Genomic DNA, 21,187 nt, shown 5'->3' with positions numbered 1-21,187 from the left:
ACAATATTGTGCTATAAGCTTGCTAAATTTTATGCAAATAAGCTACCGGGGCTTTGCCCCAGACCCCACGCAGTAGGGGCTCTTCATCTATAACCTTCAAATGGCTCTATAACGCCCCCATGTATAGGGACCCTTCCTACATTAAGCTTTACGTTCAATCACTGGCGCACAGGCGCGGGGGGTCTTGGTTCCACACCCAAGAGGAAATAAAAGAAATTATAAGAGACAACGTATAATGAAATGTGTTGTTTGCTAAATATAATGGATATCTATCACATATCACACAATAGATATCTATCAATTAAAATTTAATTTCAATAGGCATTTTTTCCAGCTCGTTTGCTCGCTGGCGACTTTTTACAAATTTTCCCACATTGCTAAAAAAAAAGGAGGAAAGAAAAGCAAAGGAAAAGTGTAGGATATGATTTTATTTACTGAATATAATGTCAAAATTATATCTCAAAGTTAAATTCTCATGAAAATTTGACTTATATTAAGCAGCTTTTTAGCACATGCGCCATACTGCCGCGCGCGCGCCTCTCGTTTTTTTATTCTTCACGCTTCTGCCGCAAAGAATCATGTTCACAGTGGCATACAGACCACAAAAAAAGAATGAAAAGAGAGAAGAGTGAAATATATTATTCTCTGGATATCATGTCAAAATCTATCACAAAATTGGATTCGCTCGCTCGCAACTTTTTTTTAAAGATAAATTCTGCTTGATACGCAATGTCTGGCCCTCTCAAAATCGTCGCCTCATTACACCATTACGCCTGTTCATACCATGATATGACCGGGAAATCTTTTGCTCTTGCCCCCCCCCCCCCCCTGGCCACCGACCCCTGTTACGCCGCTGGAGAAGAGGGGGGGGGGGAGACAAAACGCTAACTAAATATTATGTAGAATGAGTATGATAACAACAGTTCTTTTTACCCTTGTTCCGGGAATTTGGTGATCACCCTCCAGTGAGACTGGCCTAGCTAGCTCCAACGTGACACTCACTTTGCTCAAAAAATATTTTTGAATAACAATGAGCTAAAATATAATCACATATTGAACTGCTAGTCTCAGTAGAGTGAGCAATGCTGCATGTTCGCGTTTATAGACGAAGGGAGACGAAGTTGACAAAAGAAAATAGTATTTAGAGTTTGGTTGACAATAACTCCACTGCAAATAAGTATACTCATTCTGTTTCGTGTATGCTGTATTTTCTTACACCCCCAAATCAATGAAGTTTGACTTTGTCTGCTTCTGATCACTGTAATAACCCAGTCTCGCTTTCAATATCACTTAATGGAGATATTTTAATGTTGTAGGCCTATCCGTGAAATTTGAGTTCTTCCTGTCGTTAATATGAGATACAAGCTTCGAGGCTGGCCTGTTCATGTGAGTTTGTGTTGGTAATCAAAGTTTTTGGACTTCCGGGTTGATTCTACCACTTGATACTCTTGAAAATGTTGGTTCGCGATATGTCAACGCCGGTGTCAACGTGCTTTGGATGACGATCAGTGCGTCATTTAGAATAGGCCTACACAATGCAGGTATTTTTTTTAGTGGGCATGTCCAAATCTGAAAGTCACAATTGCAGTGATATGATAACGATGACAAGACATCACTTGCAATGGGGGCCGCTTGTCAAAAGGAGAATAACTGGCAGACTGAAATATTTTTGAGGAAATTAAGCTCCAGGAAAAAAAAACATGATAAGCAGACAGATAACACAGATGGCAAGTCAGTGATAATCGAACTCAGTAAGAAGGAACAGAATGAACAAAAGAAGACAATCGTTGTTCCTGATGGTGATTTTCTTCTCTACTGGTTGACAGTGGTCAGCATTGCTGTGGTGTATAATCTCTGGGTGTTGATTGCCCGTGAGGCCTGGCCAGAGCTCCAGGATAAGAGTCCCGTTGGTTGGTTCATTGCGGACTACTTCTGTGACTTTATCTACATTCTTGACATCGTGGTTCAGGCACGTACTGCGTACCTAGAGCATGGTCTCCATGTTGTAGATGAGAAGAAACTCCTAAGACACTATGTCCGATCCAGGTACTGCATCATAGACATCCTCTCTCTTCTACCAACCGATCTATTCTATCTCCTGGACACTAGGCGTCTACATCCTATTGTTAGATGTCCAAGACTTATTCGGATCTACAGATTCTATGGGTGGTATATAAAAGTCGAGTACAGAATACAGTTTCCGAATGTCTTCCGTGTCTTAAATCATATCCACATACTGCTGTTAGGACTTCACTGGACCGGTGCAGTATATTATCTTATCAGCACAAGCAAAGCGATTGTAGGAGCAAACCCACAACCAAATGAGTGGGTATTGTCGGATCCCCTCGGAAGGAATGCAACGTTGGTTCATAAATACCTAACTTCTTTCTACTGGTCAACATTGACATTGACCACTATAGGCGACCTCCCGTCTCCCAGCTATGAGATTGAGTGAGTAATCGTTCCACCCCATTCAACATGCATCAATTGTCATCTAAGAAACAAGATTTTTTAATAAAGGAGAATAATATAATTTATTTAAGGTGATTCTATAGTTTTCACCTATTCAAACTGATCTTGTACCATTTGGATCGTATGCATTCCTAAGCTGAGCAAATCGCCAGGGTATATGCAAAGTTGACTTGATCAGCTTTGGTGATTTACGTGTACTGTTGTCCGTAATAATATATAATTATTTAGAGATTATTAATAGGAACAACTACCCTGTGATAAAAATACTTTACTTCCGGAACCTAACGTTATTCATACATATATATTTTTGTTAATGGTAATGTTTCTATCTGTAAATTATGGGGAATTATGATGTCAATTAAATGCCCTGGCTCTTTACAGCGCATGATGAATGTTATCCTATTTTGGTTTTGATAATTTATGAGCACAAATGAACTTATCAAACCCAGATTTCGATTGGTTTCACAACCGTCTTTGCTTCAAATTAGCTATACACACATACCCTTTAAGCAAATATTAACCTCCTCATGCTCATATAAAGATTTGCTGACAAGAGCTATCTTATTTCACAGCCGTGTCGAAATTCATACCCTCACCTTTATCATCGTATTGATGTATCAGGGAACCACTTTCTACCATTTTGTTTAGATTCCCCAAGATTTTCACAAAATGTTTGTTGGCTATGCTTAAAGAGTGGCGAGTCCAACCAGGAATAAGCTGTCTCTTTTCATTACTCTCCTCCTTACCTCCTCTTTCTTCCGTACGACGCCTTCACCGAAATAATGCTTATAGACATGGTGATGAAGGTTTTTAGAATAAAACACGATTCTATACATATATCCAGTGGCGTAACTACGGGGGGGGCACGGGGGTGCCCCCACCCCCAATCGGTTGGCACAAAAAAACCGGAGGAAAAGGAGAAAAAGAGGGAGAAAAAAAGAGAGACGTAGTAGAGGAAGAAGAAAGTAGTGTATATTCTATTATATTATGTTATATTATATATATTATATCATATTTTATAAATATTTTTCATAACTCTATGAAACATAATTTGCTGAGGGCCTATGTGTTCATCATTCCTGGTGCTCGCAATGTCTGTTTAATGAGATATGTAATCCTGTTGTACTAAATCATCCCGTTTTCAAGTCAATATATGTCAAAAATTTTCAGCTCACGCTCCGCGCTCGCATTATTTGACCAGTGAGATGCATATCCGTTTAATGGCACAGTCCTTAAAACTTCTCTATTAGGTCAGTATACCTGGCAATTGAGCGCGCTTCGCGCACCCACAAAGTGACTCAAATGTTTTGCTAACCCCCCCCCCATGCGTACCCACGGTACGCCACTGTATGTATCTCTTCACCTATCTGTATTTCTAAGACTGTATCTTTCAATTATACATACCATGCGATAAACAACTTAACGTTTGTACTTTTTCGATGTATAAGTTATTGATGACACTCATGAGTAACTCATATTGTCATTAACTTATACATCGAAAAAGTACATACGTGTTTGAAAATTTATATTGCTTTAATGTGTCATATCATGATTATATATACTTTCTTCATTGATCGAATGGAAAACTATATATTTCTTTGAAACAGAAAGTACGATCAGTGATATTCCGATTATTAATGCATATTTTGTTCTAATTATCAGGTGTATTACATAAATAATTTATTTTTCGAATAAGTACACGCGGAAAATAGACCATGAACTTAATCATATAATTTGTATCTAAATATCAATTTTCAGGTATGTCGTGCAAATAGTTGGTTATCTGGCTGGTATTTTTATCTTCGCTTCAGTTGTAGGTACGAAATAATGTTTCTAAGTATACTTCTCTCTCTTCTATATGCTGTAGATTTGTGTTTATCAACCTATTCTGATTAATTTTTATTTATTGCTTTGCTTTATCAATGATAGTAATGAATAGCTCAAGATCATTTTCAGATGTATTGTGCCCGCTTCCATAGAATGTTAATATTGGGACTTACATGAGAAATTCACTCCGACATTAAGTTAGTTTTAAATGAGGCAGGAAAGGAGGGAAATCTATTAATGATATTATTATAAAATAAAGTCAAACAATTAGAGTTTATGAGTTTTAATGTCATAATATAATTTCATATTTTTATTGTTCATGAGGCGTGGAAACAGTTTTATTGCAGCTTGTATGAAAAAATGTGTTTGTACTGAGTGTGCAAACAAAACAAAAAATCGAATAACATGGTACTTAATAACATTCATATCACCTAATGGAGGAGCTAATCGCATGAGTCTCAAAATCACAATTCAAATAAACCATCAATTTATCTTTGATGGATTTCTTCAAAATATTCACTGTTGTGTTTTTCATTACTTTCCTGCTTTTTCTAAACCAAGTCACCCCATCCTACCTTCTCATACTAGGCTTTCACATGGGAAATAATCTGGCTACGCTCTTAACTATATTTTAAGGGCCTATCGATCTTAAAAACAATTGAATTCATTATTCAAAGCTGAGTGTTTGACTACATATCAGGGGAGTTTAGAATAAGTATTTACATTTTTATGTTGCCCTTTATCTATATTATCAAAGTTACAGATTTTGAATTTTTATTTACGTTTCTTTTGATATATGTTTGAGGTGAATAAATTACAATTTTCAGGTTTATATGTTGATCATTAATTCATATATATACAGTTGAGGCCAAAAGTTTACATACACCCATGGAATTCAGTGAAATTTGTTCGCTTGCCAAACATCGTAAAATTTAATATAATTATAAATATAAATACTACCATGACAAATTTGGTATCAAATGAAAGAGCGTATACGCTCTTTCGCATTATTGGGATTAAAGTATATTTCAGGTGGAATTTTCTTTGAAGGAAAAAAGAGTAATATTCGTGTCAAATGTATTATGTTGTTTATCATATTTTCAAACATCGTTTCATAAGTGTCAAATCTATGATTTACATTACATTTTCTATCATGATATGTCACCACTGAACAAAAAAGTGTAATCTGAAATGTTTGTGTCGAGAAAAAACCTAGCACATATTTTCATACATCAATATACTTCGACATGGTAGGGTTCATTAATGATTTAATTGACATTAATCAATTAGTCTCTGATTTAAATTACCAGGGCAGGTCAGTGCCATCATTTCCAATCGTAATGCAACTCGGATGGACTTTGAGTGCCAAGTAGTAAGTCGCAAACCAAAAGTGGTTTTATTTTTGTCGCTTGTTATATTCTTCATGTGCTTTTCTCGCAACATTAATAAATCATGTCTATGAAGGTATATGTAGGTACCACGTTGTCTTTAATATTACGATAGAGGATTTTGATAATAAAGCAATGTAATTCTTCAGTAGTCTCATGTCTAAGATCCATTGAATAGTATCGATCATTCCTTTAATTATTGTATATAGCCCCGGATTGTTGCAAATCGCTTTTGTGACAAGAATTCAACCACAGCTAAAACAAAACTGTATTTTTATGAACCAACCATTTTAAAAAATCTTTAAAAATTGATTCATTAAAATTTATTTGCATCTATCCACGATGTTCGTATATTTACCCACCCTTTTATACAGGATCATGCTAAGAGATACATGAGAAGAAACAATGTTCCGAGATCACTTCAATTACGAGTACTAAGATGGTATGATTACACATGGTCAAGGTAGGACACGCTGTATAGACTGAAGATTTGTGTTAAAATATGAACAATAACTTCTTATTTTTATAAGCCAAGTAAAATTAATACATCTAGAGATTAAATTTACGAAATAATCCCCTATCGCGTTTATCCTTAATATCCGTACTACTCTACAGTGCGTATCAAAAAAAGTTTACACTTTGAAAAAGCCCTGGGATTTAAAAAATATACAACATGTGGGTATTTTTTTCACATATAATCTTGGGTTTGGGTCTCATCTATCTAATGAAAGTAAAAGTTTTGACAGAATGTTACACTTGAGTGAGCACTGTCCATTTTTGTAAAGCTCGCAGAAATCTGTTTTCGCAGAAATGCTCGTTTTCACGCTGTGTCAAGGGGAAAGGGCGAAATCAAACTTACCCTGCGAAACATTTCTCATACATTTCCTTTGCACTTTTAGTCAATAGAAATAAAACGGATACATTCAAGCATTTTGTACGAATTTTGCCACCCAAATTGAAATTTCAACACTTAGTAAGCACAACCTTTACCCTTTTTGTGCCAGCTGGATATCAGGACATAACTGAATCTGAACAAAAGTTTATATCAGACATCTCAAGCAGTTTTTATCATTTAAAGTGGGTTTACATTTTATTTTTCATTTAATACTTGTTTCTCCACACTTTTCCCAAGCTTGACAATGATTAACAAAATGTTCTTCATGATTTAAGGTCTACTTTCATTCGCATAAATATTTCAAAGCTCTGCGCAAATCATTTTTCACTAACTTTTCAAAAGTAAGTGGTGCTCACTCAAGCGGAAATATTTTTCGACAGTTATATCGTCATTTGCTTAAATGGATCTGTACCAATGTTAAAATGTGGAAAAATCTTCAGGATATTACAAATATAACATTTTACAGGAATTACAGGAAGTGTAAACTTTTTTTTGATACGCACTGTATAATGTGAGAGGGAAGGGGTATGATACAGATCAATAAACTGAGCTCGCGTAAACGTTTAAATTAAAAGCGTCTTATTTTTAGTTTTTCATGGTCAGCCCAACCCTTTTCACCAAACCGTTCCGCGGCTCCTTGATGGCACGAACTTTTCCGCTTCCCAGTGTTTTTAAATATGTTACAATTCAGATGATTCAGAATGATTATTGTTGACTTGAGTATTGTTGCTTGTTAAATATATTTAATTCTCCATCGGGAAACACATCAAAGAAATTGATCATAATGCTTGAAGATATCAAATATGAATAAAAACGATAATGATAATGATAATGGTCTTAATATTGATGACACAATGGTATCATTATTGAACATATTGATATTGTTGATATATCGATGGCATGAATTACATTAATAATGCTAATACTATATATGCATATCGCCTATTTTCATTCTTTTACTCATTTTTTACTCCTCCGACGACGACCCCCCCCCCCCCCGCAGAGCCTTTCATTCTCCATCACTTTTATGAGAAAGGGGGACTTCATCACTCTGAAAGGGGCGTGGATTCAAAAGAAAGGATTAATATACACAATTAAAAGGGTTGGTCAAAATAACCAAATTTTTTTAAATGAATATTGCACTCTAAAAAAAGGTTTACCCAATATTTGGTTAAGTGGGAACATGCATGTTGGTTGGGTAAAAAAATATTTGGTAAAATTTACGCAATGTTGCGTAGAAATAGCCCAATATGGGGTAAAAAAACGCCCAGCAAACATGCATGTCCCTTTCTACACAATATTGAGTAAAATTTTACACTGACAGCGTTTTTATAGTATGTGTCTGACTAATAAATATGGAAAATATCAATCCAAATCCAGTAGGCACTCATCAACAAATTGGTTGATTTTTACCAATTTGGCGGTCGAACACATATTCACAATTTTTTTGACAAATAAGAGTGTATTGAAAAATCATGTCTTCACAAAATATTGATCATATCTTTTTTATAATCAACAACTTCTATGGTTTTAATTGTAGAGGGGCCACTCATGGACAATGTGATGTTAATTCCTTGGGTCTTCTTCCAGACACACATCGGACAGAACTCGCTCTTCATGTCAATCTACAAACACTCAAAAGGGTAATTTTCAATTCAATTCGCATTTATTTCATTCTCGGTTAAAATATAAATAATACAAAATTAATTAAACTGGGAACTGCAAAAAAAGCCAAGAGGCCTTGTACATGCGCAGTTCTCAAAACAGTGAGTGCGAGAAGGAAGTTTACAAGCAAAGGAAGAAAAAACAGACGACCAATAATAATAATGAAAATGATATTAATAATAATGATGATAATAACAATAATATAATAATAATGATAATAAAACTAATAATATTAATAATGATAATATCATTAATAATAATAATGATGAAGACGATGATGATGATGATGAAGATAATGATGATGATGATGTTGATGATGATGTTGATGATGATGTTGATGATGATGATGATAATAATAATAATGATATATTTACCCAGGGTAGCCACTTCAGTACCGAAAACTGTTCTCCCAGCGGGCCCTGCTATTATTATTACCCCGGCTAAGCTAGGCTACCGATTTAGGTGCGCACAGCTTTTTGAGGAATTACTTCCTGCCGGTACCCGTTTATCTCACCTGGGTCGAGTGCAGCACGCTATGGATGAATTCATTGCTGAAGGAAACTACGCCATGGCTGGGACTTGAACCCACGGCCCTCTGTTTCAAAGTCCGGAGACTAATCCACTGGGCCACGACGCTCCACGATAATGATGATGATGATAATGATGATCATGAAGAAAAAGATGATAATGATGATGATGATGATGTTGACGATGATGATGGTGATGATGATGATGAAGAAGAAGAAGAAGATGAAGAAGAAAAAGGAGAAGAAGAACAACATCAAGAAAAAAAAGAAGTATAAAGAAGTAAAGAAATAAAATATTGGAAGAAATTTGGAAATTGAGAAAAGGGAAATAAATACAAGGGGCAGACAAGAAAAAAAATAACCCATGGGTCTCTAATGTATTTTTATTCATTATCCAGGTTTCGCTTTTCAGGGTATGTCCACCAGAAATCTTGCCTGATTTAGTTCTTCGGATGAAATTCCGCATATGTACCCCTGATGATATAGTTTGTAAGCTAGGAGCGATCGCACGGGAGATGTTCTTTATATCGGATGGCCTTTTCAAAGTTACTGAGTGAGTATCTTCGTAAATTATTATCTATTTCATTATGATTAAATAATGATAATATCAATTTAAAAAAACCCGAAATAAATGAACACTGCTCTACGTAGTACATGACAGCCCCCCCCCCAAAAAAAAAACACTCTTTAATCATAATTTCTGATCGAATAGGCATACATCACATGTTTGGTTAGGTAGTCGAAGGGTATGTATCTTGTTTTTCCTTACTTGCTCCGATATCTCTCATAATACTTTATATAGTGTGACATAAACGGAATTATGCAAGATGTATCAAGAAATTTAAACTGAAATTAAAATTCGCATATATTAATTTCAAACAGGAAAAAATAATTCAAAATAAATTCATAGTGTACCTTTGTTCACATTTACAAGTAAATTGAGCATTTGGGATGGTCGAAAAACGCATGTGAAAGTTTAGGCCTATGAGAGTTATTGTCTTTTTTGTTCTCGCTCGCTCCCCCAGCTCGTATAATATATGGGTTTGGCATAATCAGAATGATGGGTGCCATATTTGTATATAATATATAATTATAAAATGCATTCTCTAATATATATCATGATTCTGACTAAATCTGAATCAAAGGTAGTTACGGAAGCAAGAATTTAGACCAGTAAGGTGTGAGGATCGAAATTGGCAGTTGACATAATCACCCTGTCCATTTCCCGCTGATCCATTGCTTATCTTTGAACATGGTCCAGGCCCAATAAGTCCCCCCCCCCCCCTCAAAGAAAAGAAAAAAAAGTACAGAATCACCAAGAAACCCAAAGAAATCTGGAGATGTAGGGGCTCCATACTTCTCAGGTACCTTCTAGCTTATACTTGTCATTACGGTCGATCTATTATTATGGTACGTCTGTTACGATCTTATAAGCGATACGTCACCCCCCCCCCCTTTCCCGGCTCCCAAACTAGAAAATGGATTAATGCCCAAACATGGATTGAAACAATGTATTCCATGATTTTATTCAAGGGCAGAAACAAGATACATAACGAATGTAAAAAGGTATAGATGGTATTTATGATATCAAGAAATAATTGGATTTATCTCCTATTATTTTTTGTTCACGTACATTCAAGTGGTACAGGTCGGGTAGTAGCTTCTCGGGCTTCTGGTGAATACTTCGGAGAGATCGGCATACTCAACTTGAAAGAAAATAGTTACAGGTAAAACAATCATATTATAACTCAATAAAAATATTGGGTAAGATGGGCAAAAATCAAAGAAGAATCAAAATGCTTGCATGATTTACGTTATACTAATTGTATCGTTGTTCCCTAATTCAGCGATCAAAGCAATTTCAATTTTAGAATAACATTAAATAAATATTTTAAATGGGGGGGGGTATTTAAACAGCTGTATAAATAATCACTTTTAAAATGGACAGTTGCAGTGATGGGAAAGAAAGAGATAATCGTTTGAACTGGTCATTTGGGACAAAAATATATATTCGAAATTAAGATAAATTTGTCAGGACTAAAAATGTTGTACTTTAAAAAGTTTAAATTGTACTTTGCAGTGTGCACTATATATGCCTCACCACATAATGATTACTGTATTTATTCCTTCTGGTAGGAGCCATATCGGTATGATAAATTTGTTCAGAAATTATAACTTTCTTAATACTGAATTCTGTGGGTGCGATACCGACTTAACACATATACATCATAACCTTGAAATTGTCAGGAGGACGGCTAACGTGCAATCGGTGGGATTCTCCGAGCTCTTCACACTTTCTAAAGATGACATCATTGACGTTCTTAAAGATTACCCAGCAGTTATGGTATGTAGACTGGTAAAAGACGGGGAGGTAGGCATATTAATCGAGATTCGATTTTAGATTGGTCCCCATTGCAATCTAGATATAGATAATAGCTATTTCCGTCGAAAAAAAGAAGAAATCATGCAGCCCACCGATAAATAACTGTTAACTGTACTGAGAATGGCAACATTTCCCATCATATTATCTTTATACGCCCGTCCTATACGGGTCGTATTATGGTATCACGCTCGGTGTCCGTCCGTCTGTCTGTCTGTCCGACCGTTAACTTTTCCTTGTAAACGCGATAAATCAGTTTAACTTAACCTAAGCTCTCATATAATTTGGTATGTATGATACTAGCATGGATCCCATGTAGCCTATTGATTTTGAGGTCAGAAATCAAAGGTCAAGGTCACAGTGACCTGTTTTCCTCTTACCCTTCTGCAGTCCTTGTAAGCGTGAGACTCGTATATTTTGATGTGTACGTTACTAGCATGGATCTCAGGAAGCCTATTGACTTTGAGGTCAAAGTGTTAAAGGTAAAGGTCACTGACATGTTTTCATCTTACCCTTCTGCAGTCCTTTGCAAAGGCGTTAACTTCAGTTTAACTTAACCTAGGCTCACATAATGTGGTGTGTATAATACTAGCATAGATCCCAGGAAGCCTCTTGATTTTGAGGTCAAAAGGTCAAGGTCACACCGGCATGTTTTCATCTTACCCTTCATAAGTCTTTTGAAACGCGAACTCAACCTAGGCTCATATAATTTGGTGTGTAATCTACTAGCATAGATCCCATGAATTCTATCGATTTTGAGGTCAAAATGTCACAGGTAAAGTCGCTACCTTCCACTTTTCTTGCTTGACCAATAACTCAATTTTTCGCGTTACAGGCGGGCGAATTATGTGCTTGCCTTAGCACACTTGTTTCAATGAGGATCAGTTATCCCCCCTCCTCGCTTTTGCCTACCTTATCTTTATCTCCTTTTCCTTCAAATTCCTGATAGGCCCTATCCTCCGATCAAGAATACCAAATAATAAACACGAATAGCAGTACTAATGATTATTAGCCAAGGCTCATAATCGAACAGAATTATTATATTATCTTCTGCGTCATTAGGCAGCATGATCATCATTATATTTGGGGGGCGTCGTGGTCTAGTGGTTAAGACTGTCGTCTTTCAATCTGAAGGACGTGGGTTCGTTTCCACATGGCGAGGAAAAAATTTACCCACATTGTGCTGAACTCAACCCAGGTGAGGTGAATGGGTACCGGAAGGAAGTAATTCCTCAAAAAGCTGTGCGCACCGAATCGGTAGACTAGCTTAGCCGGGGTAATATAGGAGCGCCTTGAGTACCTATAGCAAGGTGGATACGTGCGCTATACAAATCCTATATTATTTTATTATTATTTATTATTAACAACTATCACCGTTTCCATCCTCATCGTAATAGTCGTTTTCGTAGTCGTCACCAACACCATCGCCATCGTCGGTCATATGTTATGAATTCAATTATGATAAATAAAGTCACCATTATCGATTCTCATTGCCTTCACCGATAGATTTTTTTCTTACATATTGACTGAGAACAGAACACGATACAAGAGGAAGGGATGCGAAGACTCGAGACACTGAGGCCACAGCCTAACAAACCCGACAATGACGCCGGTGATGGTCACGCTGAAACGAATGTTGACGACGATAGTGATGATCAAGTCAGTAGAGACACAGAAATTCTGTAAGCCAATCTTTAGATCGATTTTATCATGGATATGGATGCCAGTTTAAATCAGAAAGATATATATGTTGAAGATCTTTTAAAGCATATCCTTCACTGCAAAATCGCCGGTAATAATTAAACACCAACAGAGAAATTTTGAAACAACACCAGTTTGGCGTTCGGCTAACACCAATTTGGCATTTGAGCAGCATCAATTAGTGTTAAACCAATATCGGTTTGATTCTAAACTGGTGTTTTCCTATATAGATGCCAGGCTGGTGTTCAATTAACGGTTACATTTCGTAATTCCGAAGGTTCGTAATTCCGAAGGTTCTTTTTCCGAAGGTTCGTAATTCCGAAACACGTAAATTGCCTATACCTCGATGTTCGTTAATCCGAAAAAGTAAAAGGGTTCGTTAATCCGAACATTTGTGGCGTTATTCCGAAGGTTCGATAATCCGAAAACGAAATAAGGTTAGTTAATCATTTAGTTTTCGGACTAACGAACCTTCGGAATTACGAACCTCATTTCTTTTTCGGATTAACGAACCTTCGGAATATCAAACCTCATTTCGTTTTCGGACTAACGAACCTTCGGAATTACGAACCTTCGGAATTACGAATGTATGCGCAATTAACAATGGCATTTTTGCAGTGTACGAGAAATGTTCATGTGACAAATGCTCTTACAACATTATGCTCCTACGACAGAGGGTCCTGCAATATACAAAACGCTCTACCAAAAAATTCCCCGTCGATAGTTCTCTCACATCTTATGCTTGTAGTATCTTTCTTGTGATGATTATTCGAACTTCCTCGACCCGAGCAAAGATTTTCTCGGGGTATTATGCAGGGGGCAAAAAGATTACAACCCTCAGTCAGATGAAAAATTAAAATCTAGTATTCAAGGAATACCAATCTTCAATACCTTGGTAGAAATTTAAAAAAACCATACCAATTCCCATATTCATGAAGTTTAACGTTTGTTTGATTTTGTATATTTTATAATCAGTTATCCTATATCAATCACAAACTGTCTCTCATCAGTGCATTTGATCCACCACTGGGAACCACTAAGAACAAACAAGATGAAGCAGAAGTACACGACCAAAGCCAGAATTCATTAGTAACACAACGGGTTAGCGTAGTCGAGACCAAAGTACAGGACAAAAACATGGCATCGTCAACAACCTTGGGATTGGAAGAAACGCTATCGGACAAAATCGTAAGCAAATCACTAATGCATTTTATCAGAGGTTTCGTGGTCTGCAACCATAGGGAACCTAAAAAAATCAACATGCTTTCCAGAAGGTTCCCATTTCATTCCATCTTGCTGTCTTATCTTTCGCCTTTCTTTGTAATTTTATTGCTGACTTTGAAATGAAAAAAAAATTGATCAATCAATCAATCAATTTCATGGTAATAAGTAAATCTACCGAAATCACAGCCTATCAATCGAGATCAACAGACTGTTTCTGTTTATGGTAACTCGGTAGTACAGCTTTTCTGCTGGTAAACGCCAAGCTGGTTTATAACCAATTACCTATTTATTTAACATTTTACGTGTAGTTTAATCAGTCATTGCGGCTAATCTATATAGACGACAGATATTACTCTTGGGCCTTTTTATCAAAGTGGAGATAATGGCAGAGAGGGGATTCGAACACACAACCCTGCGATTATGAGTACAATGCTATAACCACTAGACCACACGACCAGACGTTCTATAAATACGCAGCTAGACATCCACCCTCAATAAAAACAACCGAACAAACAAATTAGTAAATCACACATTTCATATCTTTATAATTATACTATGAAGTTAACATGCTCGAAGCCGGTGATAAAAATACGCCATGTAGCTAATTGACCATTTCTGATTTGTTTTAATAGAAGTTTTAACATTGCTGTTTGAATTTCACATGCAGGGCCCATTCGCTCAAGTGGTAAGGATTATGGAAGAAGAAAGAAACACACTGAGAGAGATGAATAGGACACTGCAACAAGTTAACGAGACAAAACACGCAAATATTCTAGCACTTGAAAAGCGAATAGATGAATTCGAGGTAAGGTTGAACAAAATATTTATCGTTTCACTTTCTAGCTTTCATTATATTAAAATTCATTAGGAATCAGTTTTCACTAGCTTGTTTGTCCTCTTTATATTTTTGGACATCATTATGGGGCAATCGTGCGTGCCTCTTTCTTATGATATTTTGAAGATCTTTTCTTTCACACTCATTTCCACCACTCCCCCTCATTCCCCCTCTCTCTCCCCTCTCTCCCCCTCTCTCTCCCCCTCTCCCCCTCTCTCCCTCTCTCTTTCAGCCCTCTCCCTCTCTTCATTTCGCTTCTTTCTCCCGTCTCTGTCCCTCCCCAGTTGGCCTCTTACTTGTGCAGCTTTGTTTTATGTTTTTTTTACTTGTATTGTTTATTATGTTCTTGTATTAGTTTATATATATATATATATTTCTTGTTCTTGTAACGTTCTGTTATGTGCTCTTCCTATGACCTAATGAATTCATTTCATAATGTTGTATTATATTTCGTCTTACTTTGTAATTTTGTTGGAAATTTGAAATGAAAGAAAAGTAAATTCTCAATCAATCAATCAATCAATTATTGAATGGGAATAATGGTATAAATAATATCAACTCACTAACAATTCCCTTGTGGCATTTATAAAATTACATATTTACACCACACATTTTTATCAGCTAAGTAATCAAACTTTTCCAGACTATGACTTATTCAGTGAGGAATGATACTGCGAGGTACACAAGATCTGAATAAAAATTTTGCTTTTATTGTTTTAGGAAATTCAAGGGACAACAACGGACAGAATAAAGACACTCGAACGAGAGAACGAGTCAAAGGAAGCAACCATTCAAGAACTGAAGAAACAAATACAGTCATTAGAGGATGTAGTGACCAATGGCAGAGAGTGAACTTGTCTATCATCAGATCATGCCTATGGTTGAATCTGTTCCAGCTATTAATAGAAGACCGTTGAGACAAAACATTATGTATAAAATGAATGAGTTGGAACAGATGCAATCTTTATCTTAATTTTAAAATTTAAATTTTCGAAAATGTGTAAGTTCAAAATGGTCATGCGGTTTCTTTGTCCGGAGTCAGCTCTGAATTTATTATCTCTTTCCATATATTCTGATGTTTATTGTAATAATGTACTTTCTTGATTATTATTTTTGTCTTTCTTTCTGTATTCGGTGCATTTTCTGTGCTAAATATTGGGAAAGTCAAACGTCTGAAGTGTTGTGTGTGATTAAAACGGTATTTGTAATTCAGGTCAGTAAAAAATATCGGATTGTTTTCTTTACCTAAATCTAACTAAATATAATTATGCCTGGTTCCTTTGTTTTATTAATTCTATAATCGAAACTAAACTCATTTTCATTCTATCTATTTATCTAATGTACAACTTGCATGTTTTTATTTTTTTCTCCCTTCCATCGTTGTCAAAAACCTTATCTATCATTGTGCCAAAGAAATTGGGAAGAGTTCTTATAGCCTACGTCTGTCGTGGATTCAGAAAAAAAAACACACGACCGTATAGTGGTATACATCTATTTAGTATATATCGCCGTCCATTTTCATATATTAAGCCCAGCCTTGAATAATGCTAATTGATATTCACGATGTAATAGTTTAAATTGTTCATGTTTTGTCTCGACATTTATACATTCCATGTTATTCGCTATCATCATAATTATAATGCTTACTTTGTTGTAATAGGTCCAAAGTGTCTCCGGGAGGCCGAATATTGATGTGTACACATGTGGTTAAATATTCTGTATATGAAGTACCGATAGACAAATTAGATAGCTAATATGAGAATAAATTGATCATTTTAGGTCGATGATATCCGAAAATGAAGATTTCTGAGGCCCTTGTATACGTAATTAAGTAGATTAATTTTAATTTCACGAAATGGTTCACTGAATATTTTCTTCTTTTTTCTTGAGAAAAAAATCCTTTACAAGAAAGGTTACTCTCGTTTGGATTGAGAAATTACTTAGATTTAAATATGCCTTATTAGCAAAAATAAATTATATTCCATATTTGTCAAATATCACAATTATAAACATGCTTGACAAATGAACAAACACCGTTTGCTTTACAAATTCAAAGTATGCTTGGAAAAAAAATATATAAAGCAGGCACAGATTCAGGCCTTTAACATGTTGGATGAGGGGGTGTGTGCCTCCCATTTTGGCTGAAAGATGCACCCGGTTGTACGTGACAAGAATTAAAGTGCCCATTTTGGAAGTAAAGATGGGTTTCGATTATTTGTTGTCAGAGCCCCATTTTTTTCTAAACAAAATCGATCCACTTTCAGTTCCCATCTCCTTTATCATGAAATCCCGGATCCACCCAGATTCAAACATCACAATCTTCATTCCGTTTACAGAGAAACACTATTCCAAGCATTAGCCCCTGATGATATATGTTTCAGATGGGGGAGGCAAAGTTACAAAAAGTGTCCAAAACGTTCGGCTCGCTTTGCGCATCGAATTAGGATACAGAATTTCGCGCGCATGCGCGCCGAAAAGTTTATAATTTTGTATCTTTAATAGTATTTTATTGTTTCATGGTTTTACAGTGCTTTACGATGCCTCTTCAAACATTCATTACATATTATGAATTTTTTCAAGTTGTCAAAATTATAAGGCAGAGGCTAATCAAAGTGTTTGCCCCAATATTTTCACGGGGCGTCCCCTGCCCCCGGATGCATGTTAACGTAATAAGAGAATATTAGCTCTTTAGAATTTGTGAGTATAAGACAATTTTGAGAAGCGGGTTTTTTAATGATTTTTTTTCTCTAAAATTACGAGCAAACGAAGCAAGAGAGTCGACCGGCCATATATCAAAAGAAATTTTTATAAAATCATATCGCTGAAATATTGAATTAACCCCTCCCCCAAAATAAATAAATACCAGTTTATATTTTGGATGGATGGGTGGTAGCCCCAAAACCAGTACGCCAATGGTATTTTGTGATGCCAATCTATCCTCCTGATTATCCTCCACTTGACCTTGTTAGTAAGTAAAGTTACACCCCTATTACCTTGTATGCTGCCTCGGCTCGTAGTCTACAGGCACAGACCCTGATTGGAACTTTGATCAACAAGTGTGCCTCCACGCAAAGACTAGCACATACCTGAGCGAGAGAGCCTTCAGTATACAAGGCATGAGTAGGCTGCACATTCAGACCCTTAACTCTAGTGAAGGGTTTGCCCAGCAGACTACTCGGCTCACGGGGTAGACCCATGAGCCGGGGCAGCGTGTAAATACTGTATGTGTAGCATCAAACCTTATTGTAATTATAATTAGGTGTGTTTTTTTTGTAAATCATGTAAATTCCTCCTTTGCTCAGTACTTTGTCATGTTTATACAGTTTCTAGCAGTCATTTAATTTGAACAGTACTATTGACGAATTACTTGCATTTGAAGGAAAAGAACAGAATGTGCCAATAAATTGATTTTTGTTATTCGCCATTGAATTTGAAAACAACTATTTTATGAGTACGTTAGCACCTTGTAGAAATCGCACAAACTTGCTGCTCATAGAACGATATAATGATCATCTATTTGATTTGCAATAGGCTCAGTGTCAAAGATGAATATTAATATGATTCTAGATTTAGGTTCATAATACGTATATCCATTTCGCACTTCCGCTGAATAAAGCAATGACCAAAAATATGACAACTCGGTCGTCTCGGCATGCGCAGTGTGGTGATATATGAATGACAAAATTCTTATTTGTATTTTCAAGTCAATACTCACGGCTTCTAAATGAAAGCAGAGAGGGAAACAAACAAACAAAATAAATAAGCAAACAAACAAGCAGAAAGATAGCGAGAGGGAGAGAGAGAGAGGGAGGGGGAGAGAATGAGATTGTAAGAGAGGGGGAGGGAGGGGGAGGATGCGGGGGGTCGCTCTTTTTCCAGATTTTTTTGTTTTTTTTAAGAAACTGTGAAAGCGAGGGTTAATTGGTCCGGCATGAGCAAAATGTTTTCTTTTTCCCAATGATTTTTCGGAGGTACACATGAAAAGGGTGCGATTCGAGGATTTCACGGCTCTTCTTTTGGTGCTAGATATAGAAATAAAAATATTAAATTTACTAAATTTAATTTCAGAACCAAAAGCAAGAGTTCAGTCAGGCCAAATCAATCAAATTCTCTAAATTATTATGCAAGCTTTGGCGAGCTTGAATCTAGTCCTGGTTGGAAATAGACAAAATGAATGTCGTAATGAACAAATTACTGACACTTGAAATTGTTTCGTTTTCGGATCCTCTTTCATCATGTTCAAGGGAGGCCTGGGCTCCCCAATTTTGACGACTGTGGTCAAAATAATGTGCATTTTATGGTTGTTCGAGTGTAATTTTGTCCCCAATCCACTGGCGTAAATCCGGTTCGAGCAGTGGGGGGGGGGGGGGTGAAAGCAATATATTGACCTGAAAATTGAAAATTTGGGGGACACCCCCCACACCTAGGGCTGTGTATACCGTGTACATAATCCTTTTATCTGACGTACCTGCCCACTCAAGGGTTCATAACATGCCACGTGCACGGTCAAATCAAGGCACGACGCATGCTCTATAGCTTATCCTTCCACTTCTTTGGAGATTCCTGGAGTCCAGATAAAACACTTCCTTGCGATTGCACGAAATAAATAATTTCTACGAAATCTAAACTTCCAAAAACGTGGAAATACCACAATGATGAATATGAAAATGAAAGATTTCGAATAATATTTAAGATTATATTGGGAGATGATGCAACATTCCAAATTTTGAGCAAAATTCATTTATGAAATATTTATTATATTGTTGTGTTGATTAGTGTGATTTAAATTCCCCTATAAATGGATTAAACGGTAAAGATGAATGTTTCATTAACGGCATTGATTTGTTCGATGTCATCAGTAACTCATCGTATACTTTTGAAGAATACGGTAGGCCAAATATTTTTCGTACAAAATACCGCTTCCACAAAGATACCAGATGACCCCTCCCATATTCACGAAAGTGTATGTTTTATTTATTTCCGTTTTATTTCAGCAGGGTAGCCCTTTCAGTTACAAAACTGCTCTACCAAGGGGCCCTGCACAATTAAAAAAAAAATGTTTTCATTCGTTTATGGTAAAATTTATAATCATATTTGAAAGTCATTGGAATCATATTAATAAATGGACTTATTATAATTAAACTTCCATAATACAGTGGATATAACATTAGCAATAAGCTAAACGTAGCTATTTGTCATGGCCAAATTCTTGTAAGAATATGTTGATGAGCGCGGGAGAGGAGCGACCGCGCGAGAAATTTTGCATTTTGAGAATGCAAAATTAGGCCAATTGATGCACTTTGACTGTATTTAAAGATAAATCTTACATTAATAGTGGTATTAACCATTTGGTGATTATTATTATTTTTTTTTTAATCTTGAAAAGTGGGGGATGATTGAACATGCCATCCCCCCTCTCCGAAAAGTATTCCCCCATCCCCCCGGGTTTTACACCCGTGCCCCAATCAATGCGCAATGTTTGCTCATTGTGCATATAGTTTTGTAAAATCACAATATCAATAAATCTCTTATGAAGAAAAAAGAGAAGCCAGACATAATAGTTCCAGAAACGAAAAAAAAAAGAAATGTCATTTTCAATATGCTTTATGTCCGATCCTTTCCAGAGCAACAAACTTCCGCTACCTAGTTTCCTGTGGTTGGAGTTCAAAGAGCAAATGATATATCCTTTGCCCCAGTTACACTTATTCAAAATCAATATGAATCAACAGAAAAAAAAAATTAAAAAATTAATCGGCAAGGTTCAAATGATAGTTTCAAACCTTAAAGGTCAAGTCCACCCCAGAAAATTGTTGATTTGAATCGATAGAGAAAAATCAAATAAACACAACGCTGCAAATTTCATCGAAATTGGTCGTAAAATAAGAAAGTTATGACATTTTTAAGTTTCGCTTATTTTTCACAAAACAGTGAAATGCACAACTCAGCGATGTGCAAATGAGAGAGTCGATGATGTCCATCACTCACTATTTCTTTTGTTTTTATTGTTTGAATAATACAATATTTCAATTTTTACAGATTTGGCAATACGGATCAACTTAACTTAACCATAAACTGTTAAAATAATGGTAATTCCACATGTTCAGGGAGAAATAAAACTTTGTTTCACTTGACGAGGAGAACATTAGAATACTTCATATTTCATATAATAAAATACAAAAGAAATAGTGAGTGGGTGATGTCATCAGTCTGCCAATTTGCATACCGACCAGGATGTGCATATAACTGTTTTGTGAAATATTATTAAGCGAAACT

The 21,187-nt window shown here is 36.0% G+C and overlaps 1 protein-coding gene across 1 annotated transcript; it reads left to right on the top strand.

The window, feature by feature from the left end:
• The first annotated feature begins 1,139 nt into the window (after positions 1-1,139).
• On the top strand, positions 1,140-18,338 carry LOC129253645 (cyclic nucleotide-gated cation channel alpha-3-like). Its single transcript, XM_054892068.2, has 12 exons — positions 1,140-2,451; positions 4,231-4,289; positions 5,610-5,671; positions 6,062-6,150; positions 8,123-8,225; positions 9,173-9,327; positions 10,415-10,501; positions 11,022-11,118; positions 12,691-12,836; positions 13,866-14,043; positions 14,747-14,884; positions 15,635-18,338. The coding sequence occupies exons 1-12, from the start codon at positions 1,622-1,624 to the stop codon at positions 15,764-15,766; spliced, it is 2,076 nt and encodes a 691-aa protein (XP_054748043.2). The 5' UTR covers positions 1,140-1,621; the 3' UTR covers positions 15,767-18,338.
• The last annotated feature ends 2,849 nt before the right edge of the window (positions 18,339-21,187 follow it).

This window comes from Lytechinus pictus, chromosome 2 (genome assembly GCF_037042905.1).
Source record: "Lytechinus pictus isolate F3 Inbred chromosome 2, Lp3.0, whole genome shotgun sequence".
Taxonomy (NCBI): Eukaryota; Metazoa; Echinodermata; class Echinoidea; order Temnopleuroida; family Toxopneustidae; genus Lytechinus; species Lytechinus pictus.
Note: the sequence above shows the minus strand (reverse complement) of the source record. Positions and strands in the feature narration are given on the sequence as shown.

What these genes read in the sequence shown, in the direction of transcription:
- LOC129253645 (XM_054892068.2), top strand. Translation starts at nt 1,622, where the DNA reads ATGGGGGCCGCTTGTCAAAAGGAGAATAACTGGCAGACTGAAATATTT. An exon ending in ATCTACAAACACTCAAAAGG is followed by an intron (nt 8,226 to 9,172) that starts GTAATTTTCAAT and finishes TTCATTATCCAG; the next exon opens with GTTTCGCTTTTCAGGGTATG. An exon ending in AAACGCTATCGGACAAAATC is followed by an intron (nt 14,044 to 14,746) that starts GTAAGCAAATCA and finishes TTTCACATGCAG; the next exon opens with GGCCCATTCGCTCAAGTGGT.